The 22,411-nt window shown below is 39.2% G+C and overlaps 1 protein-coding gene across 1 annotated transcript in view; it reads right to left on the minus strand.

Annotated features, from left to right (window-relative positions):
* Positions 1 to 2,698: 2,698 nt before the first annotated feature.
* Positions 2,699 to 22,411, minus strand: part of Epdr1 (ependymin related 1) — a 30,839-nt gene continuing 11,126 nt past the window's right edge. The window contains exons 2-3 of the mRNA XM_038335196.1: positions 4,903 to 5,111; positions 2,699 to 3,812 (exon numbers count right to left, since the gene is read on the minus strand). Coding sequence (XP_038191124.1) covers positions 3,616 to 3,812; positions 4,903 to 5,111 — 406 coding nt within the window. The 3' untranslated portion in view covers positions 2,699 to 3,615. The remainder of the gene's footprint in view (positions 3,813 to 4,902; positions 5,112 to 22,411) is intronic.

Consider the following 22,411-nt stretch of genomic DNA (forward strand, 5'->3'; position numbering starts at 1 on the left):
GCCTCTTATCTCTGCTCTTGTAGAACTGTGAACAATAAAAACCTCTTTCTTTCTCAGCAGCCTGCCTCGGTTACTTCATCCTACTAATGTAGAAAAACAAAACAAAACAAAACAACAGACCAATACGCCAAATACCACTGAGAGGTTATTCATTAATGCTTGTTGAGTTTGAAAACTGATTTTGCATAGTAGCCAATCTTAAATCTAACATTTGCTTAGAGGGGTAGTTTCCTGAATGAAAACTATAGAAATCGTGTTTTAGCAAAAAGAAAATTATGTTTTCCTATCGTATATTACCACAACTGTTAGAGGAAATGAAGACTTAGCTATGCAACCGAGCAGCTATGAATTAAAATAAGTGTACAGTAAACCACCAGCAATTATACAACGGCAATCACAGTACAGAATGCAGGCGCTTATACTCAGATGGCTTGAATGCTACGTGTGCTGCACTCACTGCAAACTATTCTTTAGTTGATGGTACTAATCTATATCTTGCAACATTAAATATGAAGCAAATTGGAAGGCATGTGTCAATGTTCACTCAAATAAAAACAATGTATTTAAAATTGAAAATATTATAGAGACAAGCATCATTCTTCATGCATGAAATATACAATGAGTTATGGGCTCAGCATTTTTCTGCATATGGTAACTGAGTTTGTAATTCTTTCCTAAAGCAAATAAAAATGTATTTCTATTATTACTATCCTAGCAATGTTTGTAAAAGAGATGGTTATTGATGACAGGATGTCTATAAAATTCAATTTGCTTTTAAAGTGGCATTTAAAAATTATTCACAAATCTTGGGCTGAAGGGACTCATTCTCATCCAGCTGAAATTGTGGAATTATTTTGACTGGAAATGAATGACAGATGCATTGTTTCCTCAGCTGAGGTACTTTTGTGATTAAAGGAAAGCTAGATCTATGCATCTGGAGAAGTTGAAAACACCATGGGTGGTATAGGCAATACATGCATGAAAGGAATCATGGGAATGCTGAATGAAGTGGTAGAATAATCCAGCAAGAGTGGGGGCTTTTTTTTTTTTTTTTTTGGTTTTTCGAAACAGGGTTTCCTTGTAGTTTCTAGAGCCTGTCCTGGAACTAGCTCTTGTAGACCAGGCTGGCCTCGAACTCAGAGATCCGCCTGCCTCTGCCTCCCGAGTGCTGGGATTAAAGGTGAGCACCACCACCGCCCGGCTAAGAGTGGGGGCTTTTGAGTGATGTAATCTTAGTGTAGTAGTCTGTGCCATGAGGCACAGACATCTATCTTCCACTAAGATACAATGTTTGGTTCTCTTTAAATATTTAAATAACTTTTAGGTGTGTCCCAAGTTCCAATTTTAAGAAGTTACATGCGGCAAAGTTTTAAATGAGAAATTCATCTTCACAAAAGAATGATTGGAACCAGAATGTCTAGGCAGGCACCAGCATCTCCAGGCAGGCACCTTGACTCCCATAGCCCAGTGTAGAAAGCAGGTGATAGCTCTACTTTATCACTTTTCATTTGTTTCTGTGAAGGGGTTTAATCACTAGAATGGGTCAAATGAAAAAGGAAAACACACTCACTTTCTATGTCCGTGAGTAAGATAGATTTTACTTCCTGCTTTGATTGTGAATATAGCCAGGGATGTGCCCAGTCTTAAGACTGTACAAAGATCTCTGGTTCGGACTGTACAAAAGTTTTTCTCTGGGTGGGGATATGGGAAGCAGACAAATACTGCCACGAATTCTTTGTAGGCTGGAACTCTTGGAATGCAGCAGTGCCATTCTTGGTCTTTGGCTGGCCTCCACTCTTTTTTGTGATCCCAGGAATCAGAATAGCTACTGTAGAGGGCAGGTGCTTGGTGCTGGTTTATAATTATGAATGTATTACAGATAATAACAGGGTAGTTCCTAGAAAATAGACCAGAGGAATGCTAGTAGGTGAAAATACTCCTCCCCAAACCAAGGATGGCAAGAAGCCAGATCTCAGGATAACTGAGGAGATGGATACAAATGTTAGCTGTAAGAACTACATTCTCACATTAGCTGGGGTCCTGATCAGCGATGAAGACTGAGGGGGAAAAACAGATCAAGACTGGCTTTGAAACTTCCTTCTGAGCCAGGCAACTGAAAACTGGACTTTAGAGAAGATGAGACTTAGTAGGCTCTGCAGAGAAGATAACCAATCTGGTTTTTATTATGGGAAGTATTTTATTTACTAATTACAGAAGAGTTTTCACTTCCTTATAATTGAGTTCATCCATATTAATTACAGAAACAAACACATGAAAGAACAATTTGTTAGATGTCATTAAACTTGTTTAAGTGTATAATAAATTACAATGTAGATTGTTTTCAGCATAAAGCAAGCATCACACATTTTTTCTTGGTAACTAAAGATGATACATAGCCAAATGAAACACAGTTACAGAAGAATCTCGGATAGTAAGCCTTCCTAGCAATCAGAGAAGCCAACCCTGATTAATAGATGAGGAAACTGAACACCAACGGTTGGTGAGCTCCTCTACCAACGTTGAGGGCACTGACTACGTGCCAGGCACTTCCTTGGTGCTGGAAATATTAAAGTAAACAGAAAGAATGTGGTACCCGTACTCAAGGAGCTCTTAGCCAGGACAGGGGAGCACAGTTTCCAGTCATCAGGAAATCCTCACACAGCATAATGAGTATTGTGAGCAAGGCATGCCAAGCTGCAAGGTGCAATGAATGCAGGCGTGGGAGCAGCTTATACAGTCACATGGGAGCTGATCTTAGAAGCCTGAGCAGACTCAGCTTTAGTGAAATAGAGTTCTAAAAGAGTCAAGGCAAGAGCAGGCATAGTGCATTTAACAGTTAAAGGAGTTAAGGGTAAAAGAGTCTAGTCCTGACTTCGGGGGCCTCCCAGCTCAGTGCTGTTTTAGGAGCCTGTCTGCCCACTAGAAAATATATGAAGTTTCACCTTGTTAATCAATACTCTAGCAAAGCAGCACACACGGCTCTCACTTCATCTCACACAGGAATACTAAGATTGCCTAAGCCTCCTGCTTAAAGCTTGTTTTTCCTTTCAGAGCAATCATTACTCCCTATTATAAACTTCTGCTTTTTTGCAGCGCATCTACATTCATTGGGTCATGCCACAAAATTCAAGTCTGTAAGGAATCTTAAAGGATTGTTCTGCAGTAGCCAGAGGTAGGGGTGGGATCAGCAGGAACTGTTGCCATCCTGGTGCAAGCAAGGGACTTCCTTTATAAGGAGAGAATTGAACTAAATCATTCTATACTTTATTATCACCTTCAGTTCTTTGTAGCGGAAATAAAGCATTCATCCCAGCAGAGGCAAACTCCTTGTACCCACTCTCATCCCTTTATTCTCTACTGCATGGACTATACACCTGCACAGAGAAGGGGTGGCCCCAGATAGCATTAGATGTGTGCCAGGCAGTTGAGGCTAACAAGAGTTCTCCACTGAAAATGGAGCTGAGCAGTTGGCATCAGATGTCCAAGAAAACCCACATCGGTGTTTACCCTCCTAAATGATCTATTTCTATTGAAGAGTTGCATCCAAAGCAGTCTCTCATCCATTTCCAGACAGACTCACTAAGGTCTGAGCTGGTCGCTTCTGTCCCAGCAAGTTCACCAGAAGCAGTCCTCCTTCATCTTCTCTGGCTGTGCTGTCTGGCACGTACTTGGTGGGGTGAACACAGAGGGGTCCTTAATTCCTAGCTGCACATCAAAAAACCGAGTGGACAGGACCACAGTGTAATTCCTGATGAAAGTCTCCTGGACTGGGTAACAATCCTTGGCTGTATAAACGCCGATCCAGGTTTCATCTAAAGAGGAAAAAAGTTGGCCTTTTCAGAGAGAAGATAGGCAAAATTCCTATACATTTTTTTTTTTTTGTGATAAAATACAACTAACATAAGAGGCACCTTTTAGCTTTGTAAGGATGCATTTTGGAGGCATTTGCATTGTTTTACAATTATCACTGCTTACTTTGAAACTTTCCCAAACTGAAACTTGTTCAATGGTTTCCCATCTTCCTCTCCTCTAATTACTTGCAACCAGCATGCTACTGACTGACTGATTTAGGTACTTCATATACACAGTATTTATCATTTGTGACTGGCTTGTTTCCCTTAACATAATATCCTCAAAATTCATTAATTTATTACACATGCCAGAATTCATATACCTTCCTTTCAAAGGATGAACACTATTCTACCATAGGGATGCATCACATTTTGTTTATCCACTTATCTGCTGATGGTATCTGGGTTGTTTCCAACAGTTTGATGCTAGGAATGAACCCACTATAAACAGAGCTGTACAAATAACTCCGTGAGTCTTTGTAATCATTCTTTTGACTCTATCTTCAGATCTGGATGCTCTGGACCATATGACAATGTGGTTAATGTTTTGGTTAAATTCCACACCATTTCTCACAGACTGAATGTCTACTCTTTGTGTTTCCAAACAACTTCAGAATTAAAAGGAATCGCTTTGTCTTAAAGCAGGCCTGTTTGTATTCAGAATAATAGAGCAGGTTTGGACATTGCAGTTTTGAGAAGGGATGGTGGGGAAGGAAATGTTGGTATCTAATTCAGGAGTACTCTTGGAAAGAATTCCTTTCAGGTCACAGTTGTCATGGAGACCATGAAAAGTCTACAGCAAAGGGTGAGGCCATAAATTTCAAAGTGCCAGAGACATGAAAATAATGCTAGAAGATAGAGGTGTTCCAATAACCCACGAAGAAAGCAGTTACACATAGTTGCAAACTACACAAGAGGACTTAGGTGGGCTTTAAAACTCATCTAAGTATGCAAGTTCCCTAACAACTACCTTGCTGAAGGGACTTAGAAGAAGACAATATGCCCCCAACATACACCCTAAAATGAAGTACATAAATTCTTCCATCCTTACAGGATCTGGCTGTCTTTCTGTCAGACCACTCCTGGACTGTGATCTGCTCCTGTGGGCCCCCAATGGAGTACTGATCTTCAAAGGTAGAATTCTGGGGAATGTCAAGAGGGTCCCAGGGTTCTGTCAAGGAGATCTTTGCACACTGTTTGGTGGCTTGTTCAATCTGAAACATCACTCCATCCTTATAGAGCAAAATGTATTCAAATAATCTGAAATGTGGATTAAAAGAAAAACAGTTAAGGGCTTTTATATTTAAAAACCATCATGGCTTTCATAAGCACAGATTCAAAAGGCTTTTGATATAAATTATTATATAAATTACTTTAAAATGATTGTAAATCATTTGTTCTCTATTGACTTTATTCTCATCAAACACCCAACTGTGGAAAAAAATAAAATTTAGAAGTTAAACTTGACAGTTCATGAGGTGAATTCTTGTCAGTGAACAACTACATGCTAGACCCCAGGCTTAGGTCACCAACATGAGGAAGACATGTGGGTTTCACAGCTGCTTATGATAATTTGTTTAGTCAGACAAAGGATGACTTCCCTTTCGTTGGTATCCTGGAGCATTAAATAAAGGAATTAAAGAAATATCCCATAAGACAGCACTCGCTGCAGACATGTAGATCAAGCTCCTACACTCACTGCCTCGAAAACCTTCACAGTTAATTGTTCTGTTGACAGAAGGCACTTTGTGTGTAGCCTGAGGAGCCTGGGCCATTAAGGACAAAAGTCAAGGAACCTCCAGAGTAAAGGCCTCATAAAGCAAGCTTGCTTACCTGCTTTCTATCTCCTCTAGGAACTTTATGCACTGAAGGTGCATGGTGAGAGGAAGGTATCCTGAGTCTTACATCTATATCTGAGCCAGAAGTCTCTAGGTATGCTGTGTTGTATCTCTTAAAGATAAGCAGTCTTGGTATTTTGTAAAGCCTCTGGGCCATGGTCAGTTCAAAACTCAGGATACTAGTGCTGCTTGAGCAGAATGGGACGTGAGAAAACGACCTTAGAGGATGTATTTCAAAAGTGAAAGGAGACTGCCAGCTATGGCAGAGACCCTCTTGGCATGGGTTCAATTCCAGCACCACAAGGAAAATGGGTGGCCAACTAATGACCTCTACTGAATGCACCTTAGGCACCACAAAACATGCTCATTTAGGATGCGTGCTTTTTAATCAAATTCTGCAAACAAAATTATTTGTTTCACAATAAGGCATTATCAATAATGATATCTATTTTGTCAAAACAGTATCACTATTAGCACTACACTTGGAGTTTCTATGAGGTGGTACAGAAATACGATCATGATCTCATTTTATATATTTACACATATCCTGCCTATTTCAGGATACATATATCCCAGAAAAGTTACGAACAAGCTTACAAGGGTAAAACAAACAATGAATGAAAAGATTACATGCATTTAAAGGTAGGAGTGGCTATGGAAAGAAAAAATATGCATTTGTAAGATACTATTTATAAAAGGAGCTAATGTGGGGCTAGAGAGGTGGCTGAGTGGTCAAAGAGCCTGTTGTATGAGCATGGACTTGAGTTTTTATCCCCAGCATCCAAATAAAACTGGACATGATAACAGATTCCTGCAACTCTAGCACTGGGTGATGCAGACAAGAGAGACGGGTCTCTGAACTAATTGCCCAACCAGCATAGCCAAGTCAATGAATTTCAGGTTCAGTGACAGACCTGGTCTCAAAACAATGTGAAGAGTGGCCAAAGAAAGGTACCCAGGGTCCACTTCTGGCCTCCATATGTATGACCACACCCATCCACATGTACATGCTTATACTAACAAATGCATACACACATGTGCAAAACCACTACACTTTCACCACACACATAAACATTGCTTTAAATGGAGCCAATCTCTTTATTATGATATGCATGTAGGGTCCACATAGAATGGTTAGCTTTTTGCAGTGTGGGGTTGGAATGCCAATACTATCTCACAGTCAGTTAAGACTCCAACACAGGAGAACCTAAACATTCATTGACTAAATTTAGAAATGTCAACAAGAGATTTGAGAGCAAAGTCCATGACTAAACATAAGAACCTGTGTCCATAAGCAAATCATAACCTATGGTGCTTTGAATGACCAGGTGGCCACCCAAGAAGCACTCTGCTGTGCACTCTCAGAGACACAGCTGAATTGTTCCCCCCACTCTTAGCCTCGTTCTATGTTTTGCGAGGCCTGTAGTGGGCAAGCAGTGCTAACTGTCTCCTGAAGGACTCATCATGGTGTGTATGGGGATGCCTTCTTAAGACCACTGCCATCAACCCCCAAATCCACCCTAGCATTCATATTTCCCATAGAGACCTTGCCACCCATGCCAGGGCTTACTGCATCTCTTTTCTGGATTCCCTGGACAGCTCCCTTGGGCATCATCAAATTTGTGCCTCTAGTTTCTGTCACCCCCACAAATGACATTGTGTCTAAGGTTTGATGAGAGTTTGGCTCAAGAGGTTAGGAAGGAACATGTGAGTGGCGAAGCGTGTGCTTCCAGCATTAACATGTCAGGAAATAAGTGATCCAGTTTCTCACTCTTCAGTTGCCGACTTTGATCACCAAGATAGGCGATAACACAGATGTCTCCATGAGAAATTAGCCATCAATGTGGAATTATATTTTGTGATGCTGAGAATGTCCTTATCCAGTGTTGGTTTTAAATTTTATTGCCCATTAGGTGCTTTAACAATTTTTAGATGTATTTATCTTATTTATTGCTCAGGTGCAGCATGCATGTGTGCATGTATGTGAGGTGTGTGTGTGTGTGTGTGTGTGAGACACACACACACATACACACACAGGAGAGACAGAGAGAGAGAAAGAGAGATGGAAGGAGGGAGGGAGGGAATGAGGGAGGGAAAGAGAAAGAGGGCTAGCTAGGTAGTTTGCACATACAAGTCCATGTTCCTACAGAGGTCAGAGGACAACTTGCTGGAGTTGGCACTCCGTGAGAAGCTTCCAGTGAGAAAAAGCAAGTAGTCAGGCTTGGTGGCAAATAAATGCCTTTAGCTGTTGTAGTACCTTGGTAGCCTTCACCTAGAAATTTTAGGTAAAAATCATTTCCTAGGTCAATTATTTCATGAAAAGTTGGTATAATAAGACCAAGGGCAGAATAAATGACAGTTGCCTATGCTATATAATCCTTGCAGGATAAAAGTACTCTCAAGGCTCCATATGCTAAGTGTATCAAGCACCATCTCCTGCTCAGTCACTGAGAAGTCATTCCAGGCAGTGTCTGCTCACACTGACCCCGTTGAACTTCCAACACTTGATGACGTTCTGAGATAGGAGATATCCCAGGCTCGCTGTGGAAATTCTGGTCAGACTTGATGTGAAGCAACCTAGAAATCAGCGTGAGGCAACAGACATCATTGCTGGCGTGGCCTTTCAGCTATAAGAGCTTCTTATGCTGACAAAATCATAAAAACATATTGCTATTTCCAGTTGAAACTTAATATTGTAGATTTTCATTACTGCTTTTACATTTATCTTTTCTATCAAAAAGTCATGTATCCAGAATTATTAACAAATCGGTGTATGTGCCTTATACTATAATCAAACTATTATAAAAACAAAAATGTGGAATAGAGTTGGAATTTTCATCACAGAAATTTTGTCCTTAGACTGGAATTTTGGGGGCCTTGAAATCGATACTATGCTAAAAATGTTCACACAGAATAAGCCGACTCCCTGTGGATTACGCTTCTAGATTAATAGCCATTAGCTTCCTTTATTTCAGTTTCTTCTAAATTTAGGGACTCTATACTCTTCTCTTTTGGTTTAATTTTGTTATTTAAACTTGATAAAATGTCATGTTTTGAAACTCAGACTGCTCTAGAGAAGCCTTCCGAGGGAAATCTCTTTTCTATTTCAATCTCTCTCCTTCACATCCCTACAGATAACACTTTTCATCAGCTTCCATTTTATTTTCTGTTTCTTTCCCATTCTTACACAGACAAAAGCACCACTTGGCTCGCTGCTGTTTGGGAGATGCAACGTCATCTGAAACAGAACACCCGGGTCAGAAGGTAAGACCATGAGTGGTTGTTTTAAACATTACCAGATTTCTCTCCTGAGTGCCTGCTTTCTTTACAGTCCTGCCAAAAGAGGATGCTGCCAAACTTGTACTTGTGCCCATCTGATAAGTCAGGGAATCAGAATCCCAAGGCTATTTTGTAGATCTTAAAAATGTATAATGTCCTTACAAAAGACGACACAAACCTAAAGGATAGTGCTTCAGAAAACTTACACAGTGCATAGTCTAGGAGCTCAGACCCTGATCAAGGCAACACAGCACAGAAGGCAGACTCCTCATCATCCCAGGCTCTGCCCTTCTGATGAGCGGGAAGGTTTTTACTCATACAGAGCAGCTGAACAAACTTACACCTGTCAAAACATCGCCCTTTGTTTTCTTGTGAAAAACAAGCCTGCTGTCAAGTTTGGGGATTTTTTATCTCCAGTTTTCTGTTTGTCTGTCTGTTTATTACTTTGCCTTTTGTGCCTAAATTATAGATATTCTTGGCTATAGTTTTACAATGGAAAGAATTTTTACAATTTAAGTAAGTTCTTTTATTGTTTCTGAATTCTTTTCACTCCTTAAAAACTATCCCTGACCTCATGTTTATGAAGGGATGACTCCATGCTCTCTGGTTTTTTCCCTTATATTTATAACTTTAAACCAAATTGCAGTTTATTCTTATATATGGTGTAATATCTAAAAACTAAGCTTTTTATGTTACAGTTGCTCCAACAGCATCGTTGAACAGTCTATCTTTTCCTGGCGATGGGAGATGGACCACCATGGACTCAGTCTCCAGCTGTACCTGGATCTACTTCAGGGCTTTTCCTTCTAGCCTGCTGGATAGCAAGCCTGTTCACCAGAACCACACTGGTTTATTTAGAAAACTCATAGTAGACATCAGCTATTGCTTTCTTCTTTGTCAGAGTTTTGATGGATATGTGGAATCTAACTTTTCCAAATGAGGTAAGAATGAACTGTTTAGCTCGAATCAACCAACCCTCAGCTGCTGGCATTTTTATCTTGCTTGACTTAAACATACAGATTGCTGTTAAATGAATAATACCTTACTATGTAAATTCATCCTATCCTTTCCAAATACATATGCTCACTTTTGATATTTATGATTTAGTAATTTAAAAATTTTCCCTAACAAGTCATTCATTTTTCCTTTAATTCCTTTTTATCTGTTGCTAGAATAAATGGAATGTTCCCTTGCCTGTTAGTTTATAACATGTCATTGTGTGTGTATATATATACACACACACACAAATATATATATATACAATGTATACAACACACATGTATACATATATATGTATATATACATATATGTATGTATATTTATACATACATATATATGGTTTTTTGTTTGAGAAATGGTTTCTCTGTGTATCAGCCCTGGCTATCCTAAAACTTGCTTTGTAGACCAAGCTGGCCTCAAACTCACAGAGATCCACCTGACTCTGCCTCCTGAGTGCAGGAGATTAAAGGCATGGGCAATCACCATCCAGCTAAGATGACAGGTTTTTATTGTTAAATTTATACTCAACCATCTTACTGAATTCTCTTATTGCTTAATTTCAGTTTTGATTTCTTTTTCAAAACCGACTACAAGAATTTCTTTGAATAATGTATCTCTTCATTTCCCTTTACTAACCCTCATCCTCTAAGCATTTTCTCTGGCTTTGCTGTCTATAAAGCCAGCATTATTACTCAGAGGAGAGGAGAGGTGATGGGTGTTTTTCCTTGTCCTTGGCTAAGTGGGAGAAAGACTATGGCCTCAGTGCTAAAACACATGGGTTTTATGTGTCACGATAAAAAAAAAAAACTGTCATTATTCCCTACAAAATACTTTCTACCAATCCTGTTTATTGAATTTGGTCAACTGCTTTTCCATCAGACTAAGAGTATTTTCATGTGTATCTTGTCTTAAATGTGTCGCGCTTTTCAAAAAAGAAACTATGATTGCATCCCTCTGATAAATATCTCTTGATTATGTTATATTTTTAATGTACTATTGTACTCTATTAGCTAGTTAGGAATTTTGATCAACAGTAGTACTACATATATATATACGTATATATATACTACATATATATATACATATATATATATAGATAGATAGATAGATAGACTCCCATTTATCTTGAATATAATCCACGAACTGGTTCTTAATTCACTGTCATTTAAATGATTCCCATAGCTGATATCACTAGTGCTAACTACACTTTGGAGGTTATAATTTGTTTTACCTTCTTGTTTTAAATACCTCTAATGGGAATACAGAAAGATTGCTGGATCATAAGAACATCTCCTTTTATAAAATGTTACTGCTTCTCCCAAATGGGTCTTAGAGTTTTGAACTGGATGTAGAAGCTTACACATGTCTCTGCACCCAAGTGTGTATTAGAAGGTTATCCTGTCATGAGGAGGGAGAAAACTCGCTAATGTTTTCCTTTGGTGTAAGGCTTTTGAACAAAGTGAAAGGCCTTGCAGAAAGCTTAGGCATGGAGCCAAGAAACACCATTTACTAACCCTTGGTTGTCTGGTTACAATTTTAGCCTCCTCATTTCTAATATCTGAGTGTTCCAAAAATTTGAATCTCAACGTGTTTTAATGAAGATTATGGAAACAATGGACATTCAATGGTTGTACAAGTGTCGGCCATCATTGCTCTGTTGAAAAAATACGAGATTTGTGTATACTGTCACTAGCTAACACCCAACAAAGAAATCATTCTTCTAACATGTACAGGTAAATAACTTACAATGTGGCAAAGAGGGTTAATTGGTGTGGGTGGGGTTGAGGGTTGGGGGGAAAATTCCTGACTGCTATGGCAAATATCTTCATAAGAAGTACAACAGGCATTTCTGCTCCTTCCTCTCATCTTTCCTCAAACTAGAAGCAGAGGGAATTGCATAATTTATTCTTTGTTGCCATTTGGGCTCTGGCCAAAGACCTTAGGGAAAACCTATAAAGGAAGAAATACTGACTCTTTCTCTCAGAAAAAAAGAGAGTGCCTGTCAAATTCTACTTTATGTCCTTCTTGTGTTTGACTGTGGTCGGATACAGAAATGGGGCTTGTAAGTCAGTGTGCCAGCTGGCAGCTCTGAGACAACATTCTGGAAAGGGCATAACAACAGACAGGAAAGCTTAGGGTTTAGAAGAAGTTTTTACGTGAAACTTAGGAACATGTGTCATAACCATGGTTCTTAACTGCAAATCTCTCCTGGTGTCAGCTTTTCTGACACCAGTTGATTATCACTATTGGGGCAGTTAATAACCCTACATCACAAACACTGTTTATGGACCCTTATGAAAGCTGCAGAGAGTCTTCCCTTGTAGAATGATCAAGGTTCAAGTACTTGGCTAATCTTAGAATCTAAAATATTGAAGTCTAGCCCGAGAGTGAGCTGACATAACTAGCTACTACTTGAAGAGATAAAAAGGAAATTATTTTCTAGCTTGAATTGGGGTACTCAGGAGAAGGGGAAATGACTTGAGGTGAAGCCTACAGATTGACAGATCAGCTGGCTGGCTGTCACTAGCAATTTTATCTTTATAAATGTATTAAAATATGTGTGTTTCTGTATCTGCTCCCATCAGCTGCTGGAGGAAGCCTGCTGACGATAACTGGGCTAGGCACTGATCCTATGAATGTAGCAGAATACCATCAGGAGTCATTTCACTGACTTTTCTGTGAGTGTGTTTGTTTCTACCCTAGGTATCTGAGCCATCCCGCCTCTGGATGCTGGCCATTTAGGCAGTGTCGGCATGGGCTCCTTCTTGTGGTGTGGGCCTCAGATGAGATCAGCTGGGCACTCCCACCAGGTCTGAGTCACCAGCACATCTTGCAGGCAGGGCAGATTGTGGGTCATAGATTTTGTGGTTGGGTTAGTTTACCAATACCATCAGTGGAAGTCTAGCCTAGTCACAGAAGGCTGGTACAGGTTCCTTTTTCTCCATTCATAGGAGTCCTTGCTAGGGTCAATCTCCTAAATCCTAGGATGCTTCCACTGCACTAGGTTTCCACATTGCCTCCTAAATTCCCACCTATTTCATTTAACTCTCCCTGTACTATCTTGCTCATACTTCCCTCCCCTACCTGATACTTCCTGTTCTCGTGTCCCCTGTCCCAAGTCCATCCACAAAAATCTATTCTATCTCCCCTTCCCAGGAAGATATATACCTCCTACCTAAACCTCTCCTCTTCATCTAACTTCTCTGGATCCACAGTCAAACATTCGGTGGCACGAACGGATCCTTACAGAAGATGGAGAGGATAGATTATAGAAGTCAGAGGTTTTACAAGAAGATGGCCCATCGAGTCAACTAAGGAGGGCTCATGGGGCACAGAGACTAAAGAGCCTGAATGGGTCTGCACCAGGTCCTGTTGTGGATATTTTCACACTATGTGAAGATATATAGCTGTGATTGTTTTAATAAAGAGTTGTACGGCCAATAACTAGGCAAGAGGTATAGTTCGGATGTACAGGCAGAGAGAGAGGAGGAGAAATCTAGGTTTGCAAGAGAGACCCCAGGATGCATGGAAAAGACAGGGTGGACAGTACATGACAGAACTCATTGATGAATAGAAATGGGTTGATTTAAGTTTTCAGAGCTAGTTTAAAACAAGCCTTAGCTAAGGTTAAACTTGCATAATTAATAATGTCTCCATGTTTTTATTTGTGAGCTGGTGGCCCAAAGAAAAATCCAGCTACATATGGCATCCAATATGAAGACTTGAATAACTAAACATAGAGCCTGAGAAAGCTAAGAGAAGTAATGGACAAGGAACCAGGTTTGAATTCATAGTTCTGAAGTCTCTGAGGCAGGCCAGTGCTCAGCAGCACACAGAGATACAGCTCCTAGGCACTGCCTGCATGCTAGAGACAGCACCATGCTCCAGCACCATGTGCTAAGCTGAGTCGTGGAGAGAGTGTTACGGCAGTTTAAGATTTGTCTCCCACATTCAGAAAATGCAAGGCTGAAGATGCATCAAAATACAGTCCAGACACAGAAATCCTCTTAAAAGCACAGTATGTTTAAAAATGTGTTTAGATGTCTTAAAAATGGAGGGAGGAGTGGGCATAGACAGTCATAGAAAAATATTTTTAAAATAATAAAATAAAGTATTCAAAAAGAGTAAAATAATATTAAAAAGCCATGTAAAGATGGGAAATACAGAGAGAGTATGGATCCTGTATTATGTTTTATTGACTTTGAAATATTTAAATGTAAATGTACAAAAATAACAATAGCTGCTGAGAGACATTGGATTATGGAAACTTAAACCAGCCTATATTTTAAAAATACCTTGACTTCAAAATGTGTTATTTGGAGGAAGAGGTTATTTTTTTGTTTCCACAGGAAACAAAAAGTTATGGCAATCTTCAAAAGTAATAAACAGCATATGTTATTGGGAGAACCACGTGAAAATCTTGGTTACAGATACAAAAAAAACAATAAAGATTAAAGGACAGGTAATATATATGCTGACCCCTCTACTATGAAAACAGCTCTGAGACTGAATGAGACATAATACATCTTGTTGGTTAGAGAGTCCTCATGACAGTTTGGTTAAGCAGTCCAAATGGACTTATGAAGTTGACAAATGCCTTTAACCAGCTCAAACATAGAACAAAAAAATCATCTTTAACTGACTTGTGCACATTACATATTCCATACATGTGTTAATATTATATATATATAAATCTATCTTTTAAAATTTTATGTTTTTCAGAAAAAAATAACTAGACACCAATAAAGACAAATAGCCCAGGTGATTCAGCCTCAGAATTCCTCTGTTGCAGTTTTCTCAAAATTCTGCATCCAGAACAACTTCAAAGCTGCTAGCTGAGATGGTCCAGCCTCACAGATCTTCAGCCAAGACTCCAGATAAGCTCTCCATGTTCTCATCACACGTAGACCAAACAAAAAAATAATAAAGCTACCTCTTCCAGTACTTAACCATTATCTCAATTTTCTCAGGGTCCCCTAAAGGTGATGCTGCTGCCAGATAATAGGAAGCAGTCTGGAGAACATGATGTCCTCATTCCCAAGAGGTGGGGTGGTTTATGGTTTATCATTGTTTAGATGGGTTCGTTACAAGTTGTTATCAGTTGTGGTCAGAAAAAAAAAGCTGAAAAATGGAGATTAGATTCAGGGACCTCTTTCTGAAGGAAAAGAAGTATAGAATTGGTGGGATAAAAAGATGGATCATTGAGTCTACTTTTGAACAACTACTAGTCTCAAATATTTTACATTGGAATGGATTTTTGTAGTAGCTTTGAAGTTGTTCTGGATGCAGAATTTTGAGAAAACTGATACAAATTGATACAAATTTAAGGTAATTTTTGTTTGAACATACTCTATATTGTTTTCTACTCTTATTTAAGATATTTTGTTTACTGATACAAATTTAAGGTTATTTTTGTTATATTGCATGTATGTTTCTATTTTTGTTTAAGGTATTATACCTATGCATCTTATTTAACAATGCAAATTTCTAGTCCTTGAAAGTTATTATTACAAACTATTTAAGATAATTAATAAATAAAGATAAATAGTTAGTCATCTATAATAATCAAACTTATAGTCATGCTAGGTATGTTTTTAAGGTCAAACAGAGATATGTTTTAAATGGTTGATAGTCTCCAAACCTTTCAAAGACCCATAGAATATGACATTTAACATGTTTAACTAACATAAAACTTTTGATGACAGTGAGATATGTCTGCTTCTCACAGCACAAATTTACCATAGGAAGGATGATGGAAATCAAAGAATATCCATATGGAGTCTGCTTTATTAAGGCAAAGTTAGCCACTGGGCAAGAAACCGCCTTGCTCAACTATTGATCTGGAATTGAACCTGCAATCTGGAAAAGAAGGACACAAAAGAAGGCAACTGTCAAACTTTGCCAAGGGAGAACAGTCCTTCAAAATTGCTGCTTCACAGAAAAGTCTATGAGATATTCTAGGCCCATAAGTCAAAGATTAATTCTTCAGTGTTCAGTGTTCAGAGGAACCCCAGGTGATTGTTCAGGCAGCCAGCTGTCTCTGTTGTTTCTATAGTTTTGAAAGTTGTTTGCTCTGCACTTCCTATTTACTCGGGTAATATTATATCCTTCTCAGATCTCTGATGGAGTTGAAAATGAGATAGTTATAGTTATAGTTTTCCTTGTTATGAAATTAAAAAAATTACATAAGAGATGCAAAGTTTATATGGTTGAAAAACATAAAAGTTTAAGGTGTTTATCTAAGAAGATGTTTTTAGGTCTAAAAAGATACTTTTAGGATGATAATACAAGATATACTAAAAATGGTTTAGGTAGAAAACTTTGTACTCATTAAGATATGATAAATAAGACATATTCTCTGAATGTGCCAAATACAAATGGACTAGGCATTGTGAGTATACTTTTCACCTGACATGTGCTCTTATTGTATATAGCTTTATGCTGTTAGAGTTAAAACCTCTCCTTTTTGTTTAGACACAAAGGAGGAAATGTTGTGGAATAATTGTACACTGTGTGAAGATCTATTGCTGTGGTTGGTTGAATAAAGAGCTGAAGAGTTAACAGTTAGGCAGGAGGTATAGGTGGGACTTCTGGGCAGAGAAAGGAAGTAGGAGGAGATAAGAGAGATGCAGGGGAGACACCAATGAAACAGAAGAAGTTGGACATACGAAATGAAAGATGGGTAACAAGTTTCAGGGTAAAATGTAAATTAATAGAACAAACCTAAGCTATGGGCTGAGATTTCTTAATTAATAAAAAGTCTCCATGTCATTATTGGGGAGCTGAATGACAGGACAGAAAAAGACTCATTACAAGGTCCTCTACATACATACTGTGGTTTAGCTTGGGGTTTTTGTTGGACTTTTAACAAAGAGAGTGGGAGTATCCCTGACTCTTTTGCCTGTTTGTGGGACCTTTTTCATCCTCCTGGGTTGTCTCCTTGAGCATTAATATGAGGGTCTGTGCCTAGTCTTATTGCATCTTGTTATGACAAGGTTGGTTGATATCACTGGGAGGTCTGCTCCTTTCTGAAGGGAAATGGGGAAGTTGTGGATCTTGTGGAGAGGCAAGGTCAGAGGAAACTGGGAGGAAGGAAGGCTGTAATCAGGATGTATTATATGAGAAAATTAAATAAATAAATAAATAAAATTTAAAGTGTGCATTTTACATTAAAACTCAATAGTGAATACCAGGGTCAGGATTAGACTCAAAGTCTGCTCATCTATCAAACTTATTCCCATTCTCTAATGCTATGTCCTATTCTAGTCTCCACAATGAAAGCAGTGATTCCTCATCTACTCAGAAATATGTGATCATCTCAGACACACTAAATTACAGACAAGGGAGTGCACTGATATTATATTTTGATTACAAAAGATCTTTGGCTTTTATGGAAGATATTGGTCAAATCTTGGATTGTTTAACCTGCAATATAATAGATTAGTAATCTTCTGACTCTCAGGAGGAAAATCTGAGCTACAGCCACTTGCATTCTGGCATACACGAAGTGTGAGTTACACCCTACAGTAATTACTAGACACAAAGGAGAAAAACACTTGCAAAATTCACTGTGGACTTTCTGCCAATCATATACGACTAAAAGAGAACTAGATTACTTAAGAATGCAGTCTGAGGTAAAGTTAAATCAAAGTGTAATTTATGTGTGTAATGTAAGAAGCCGCAGGTGACAGACCTTCAGTACTTGGACACCAGTTCAAAAGAGAAAAAAAAAGCTCAAGAAATTGAAATGCTTTCTCTTCCAAAATTTTAGCTTGATGGATACTGGCAACATGTACAAATATTCTTTCATCTGATGGGAGACAAAGCATTTTTTCCTTGAGGCAATAGTTCAAGCTAGTTACAGATACTCAAAGGAATGGCCCTCATTATTACTGAGAGCCCATGTTGCCATGAGGCATGGTGTTTTCTATAGTTATATGATATGGGGGGTAGGAAGGAGTTTGAGGCTGGGCTAGCAGTCACCCTTTCTCTTTTAAGTAGGTAAGTATCCTTTCCCATCAGGATGAAGTAGAAACTCACACACTTTAAGAGAACATTTAATGAAATACTTAAAAAATGCAGTGGTGTTAGTGTAAGCCAATCCAGAGACGAGGGAGAGGAAGCAAAAGATGATGAGGAGAAGATTTAAAGGGGATTATTTAGGTAACAGAAATTTAAAAATGACTAAGTGGATGAAAATGATACAGACAAAATAATAAACTTTAAAAATGCATGTAAGAGAACCAAAATATAAGTAAAGAGACTATTCAAAGAACAAGGAAACAAGATTAAATTTCTAGAAATAGAAGGTATGCAGATGGGGGCAGGGGATAACTCAAAGGTAAAGCAGTTGCCTAGCATACTCAAGCCCTTGGGGTCAATCCAGAAAATTGAAAAAAAAATTAATTTGGAAGAGAAATGAGATTTAAATTTTTTATAGTGGCAGACATAACCTAGACACCAAATTCAAGAATAAAGTGGGGGAAAAGCTTAAAAACGTGGGCCAGAGAAAAACAAGTTAACTAAACTCAGGGCTGGAGAGATGGCTCAGGTGGTGAAATGTTTGCTGTACAAGAATGAGGATCTGGGTTTAATTCCCAGCACCTGCCCTAAAGAGCTGAGCCCAACCGAGTGTTTGTAATCCCAATGCTGGGAAACATAGACAGGAGGATCCTGTTAAAACTGTCTGGGTAGGTAATCTAGGCAAATTGGAGAGATCCAGGTACAGTGGCATACAGATGCTGCCTCAAAAATAGAAAAGAAGGAAAGAAGGAAGGCAGGAAAGAAAGAAGGAAGGAAGGAAGGAAGGAAGGAAGGAAGGAAGGAAGGAAGAAAGGAGGGAGGGAGGGAGGGAGGGAGGGAGGGAGGAAGGGAGAGAGGGAGGGAGGAAGGGAGGGAGGGAAGGAAGGAGGGAGGAGAGAGACCAAGGAAGACCTCTGCCTAGCCTCTCACAGCACACACACATTCACATACACACCAAAACACTAAACTAAAGTTAGTTGTGTGTAAGTCTTTGGTTTTAGAGCTGTGGATGCCATAAAAATATTTAAACAAAGTGACTTTTACACTCTGACTTTTATGTACCTATAACTATCAGTATGCAACAGCAACAAATAAATACTCTCAGACATTGGCAATCTCTGACGTAAGAAAACAACCACAGCTCTCTCTATGAAAAAAGTAACAGTAAATTCTTTAGCTGACTGAAACATGAATCAAAGCAGAGTTCATATCCAGGGGAAACAGAGATGGAAGACACTTCAGTGAACAACAAGAAGTAACATGGTTCATGCTTCTCTTTCAATGTGACCAAGCAAGCTCCTTAGACCTGAGAGCACTCATAACACTACAAAAATACCTCTGTGCTATGCAGAGTGAAGGAGTTGACCTTTCCTAAGCTGGATTCATGATGGTGAAAGAGGAAAGATAACAAAGTACCAAAGCACTTTAAATTCTTTTCAACACACTAAGTGGAACTTAACTAAATGCCTGCCTTGTGCAATAGGAAACCTTCTGATGTTAGGAAGGCAGGACCCCAAACTTCCTTCTAAAACTCCTGAAGGAGAGTTAAGATCTCATAATGATGGATGCTCTGGGGCCTTAAGAGTCCACAGACCAGACCTGGAGCGGGCAGAAGCACCACTATTCATAATCACAGAGTGTGTAGCAGAGTGGACAGATAGAGGACATGGTTCTGAAATGGAAGAGCTCTCATGACCACCAAATATACAGTGTAGGAGAGCCCAGCACCTAAGAGGGCATCTCTAAGCATGTTAAGGTTGGGGGTAGGTTCTTTCTTTGGAATTCTTTGATCCCAAGGATGTGAGTCTGTAAGATCATTCCTGGTTCACTGTGATCTTTCTGAAATGGAATTTCCATCTTCTCACGCTGGACTCCACACTTCCACCAGGATGGATAGTGCTAGTGGGGCCCAATTCTTCCTCAGAGGCAAATTTTCCTTTCTCTACCTGAACACCATGATTGATCAGCATCTTGTTTAGACACTCCAGGCAGTAAAACTTGAGATTCCAGGAGATCCAAGAGGTGTCTCATCAAGACATGAAGTGAATGGTTCAGATGCTGTGGAGTCCATGCAGATGACAACCAGCCCTACAAGTATGTGCAAGTTCGGGCCCATTATTAAAAGGAATTATGCATCATTATCCATCCAAAGTCACTTCAGGGAAGTGAAGGTGATGTCATGTTAGGCGATCTGTTATACGAATCACCAAGTTGGACATGCTTTATCCACGGATTAGAATACTTTTCTTTATAAGATCAGTGAATTACTCACTGAAATGACCAATGTCCTTGTTAAACCAGCAGCCTGCCAGAGTCAACAGTGAGTTATGACCCTACTCTCCCTAGACACCAACACACCACAAAAGTGTGACATCACCCATCTATTTATTCTTTATAGTATTATAAAGCACTACACTTAATTAATCTACTTAGAGATATAATGTGACAAGTTGGACACTCATATACTTTTTGAGGGAATAACTTTCCTGAAAATCTTGTTGAAAACTTTAAAAATATGCAAGTCCATTTCTATTATTTTCATAAATAGGAACTTATTAATATAAAACTTAAAATATTTAATATACATTGCATGAAATATAAGGTTACATATTTTACCGTCAATTATAATAGTTGAAAACAGAGAATGTGGAAATGTTGTGGTCCCATGATAAGGGATGAGCTGAGTAAATTATGTTCTGTCTTTAGCTAGTGGTTGATTATCATTTGGTAGCATGAGAAACATGAATGGTGAATTTTTAAATTTAAAAACTGCATTGCATACTTCTGTTTTACATTTTTGTAATAAAGCTGGGGATTGAATACATGTAATATAGGTTTTCTAAACTGAACTAGATCTTAGCCCTACATTTTCACTTTTTTTTGTTTTTTCGAGACAGGGTTTCTCTGCAGCTTTAGAGCCTGTCCTGGAGCTAGCTCTTGTAGACCAGGCTGGTCTCGAACTCACGGAGATCCGCCTGCCTCTGCCTCCCGAGTGCTGGGATTAAAGGCTTGGGCCACCACTGCCCGGCTTACATTTTCACTTTTAAAATGTAAACATAGGAATAGAAAAAAACACTGGCAAGCACATGTGTCAGGGCTGTGAATTCTGGTTGAAATACTATGGATGAGTGAGCCTCCTTTCATTTGCTTTCACCGTTGTCTAGATTTTGCTGCCATGAACATGCATAATGCCAATAATACGAAAGTTGTTGTGAGGAGGCCGCCAGTTAGTTCCTGGCAGCTTATCCCCAAAATAATCACACAGAAAATATATTATTTAAATCACTGCTTGGCCCATTAGCTCTAGCTTCTTATTGGCTAACTCTTACATATTAACTTAACCCATCTCCATTAATCTGTGTATTGCCGCGTGGCTGTGGCTTACCAGCTACAGTTCCAGCATCTGTCTCCGGTGAGGCTACATGGCTTCTCTCTCCCTCCTCCCTCCTCCCAGCATTCAGTTTAGTTTTCCCTGCCTACCTCTGTTCACTAAGCAGGCCCCAAAATAGTTTCTTTATTAACCAATGGTATTCACAGCATACAGAGGGGAATCCCACATCAAAAAGTCATCAAACAATATATATCATGTTTGTATTTTTTATCACATTTGCACTTGATACGTATTTATTGAAACTTACTCTTTTCCTAGAACTTCTTAGTCCAGGGATCCAATAGTATATCATACTAAACACAGATCCTCTCACTTCGGAAAATAAAGGTATCATGAAGGCCAGGCAACTTAACTGACAAGACAATCACAGACCATAATAGTAGCCTGAGGAAAGAAGCATGTGATGCAATAGAGAGGGCCTCGTGAGGAGGGATGTGCTGGGTGGTTACAGAAGGTCTCTGTAAGACTATGATGGGCTGAATTCTGAAATAAAGAGAAGCCAGGGCCTCTAAGATGACAGAATTGTACTAGTAAGCTTGGGCAAGCGTGCACATGTATCACATCTGAAAAGCAGCCAGTGATGACTGGATATGGGATGTATCCAGTATGCATTGTAGAAATCTCCTCTGATGTTCAGGTGGCATGGCAGTAAATGTGCTATGTGGGAAATTTTGGACGGTTTTCATTATTGTCTTTCTGTTTGTCTGTTTTCAATCCTTCTCTCGTGAGGATATAGTGTCACTAGCATTCTTTCCCTTACTGACTGGTTCAACGATTCTAGTCTGGTTCTACTTAAGACACTGAAGTGTTAGCAAGACCATGCAGAAAGCCCTGACCTGTGGCTGAGACAAGGATGATGCAAGAGCAACAAAAATAACAAACAATACCTTGACTGTCTAAGGCTCTGAGGTGGGTATATGAGGATGCTGAGCGGGGAAGCATTTGAGAGTGTAGTGGTTCTGGAGGGGAAAGGCTTTCTAGGGAAGTGGGCATGGCCAACACAAGTTCCAAACTGATTAACACGCCGAGGC

The sequence above is a fragment of the Arvicola amphibius genome, chromosome 6, assembly GCF_903992535.2.
Source record: "Arvicola amphibius chromosome 6, mArvAmp1.2, whole genome shotgun sequence".
NCBI lineage: Eukaryota > Metazoa > Chordata > Mammalia > Rodentia > Cricetidae > Arvicola > Arvicola amphibius.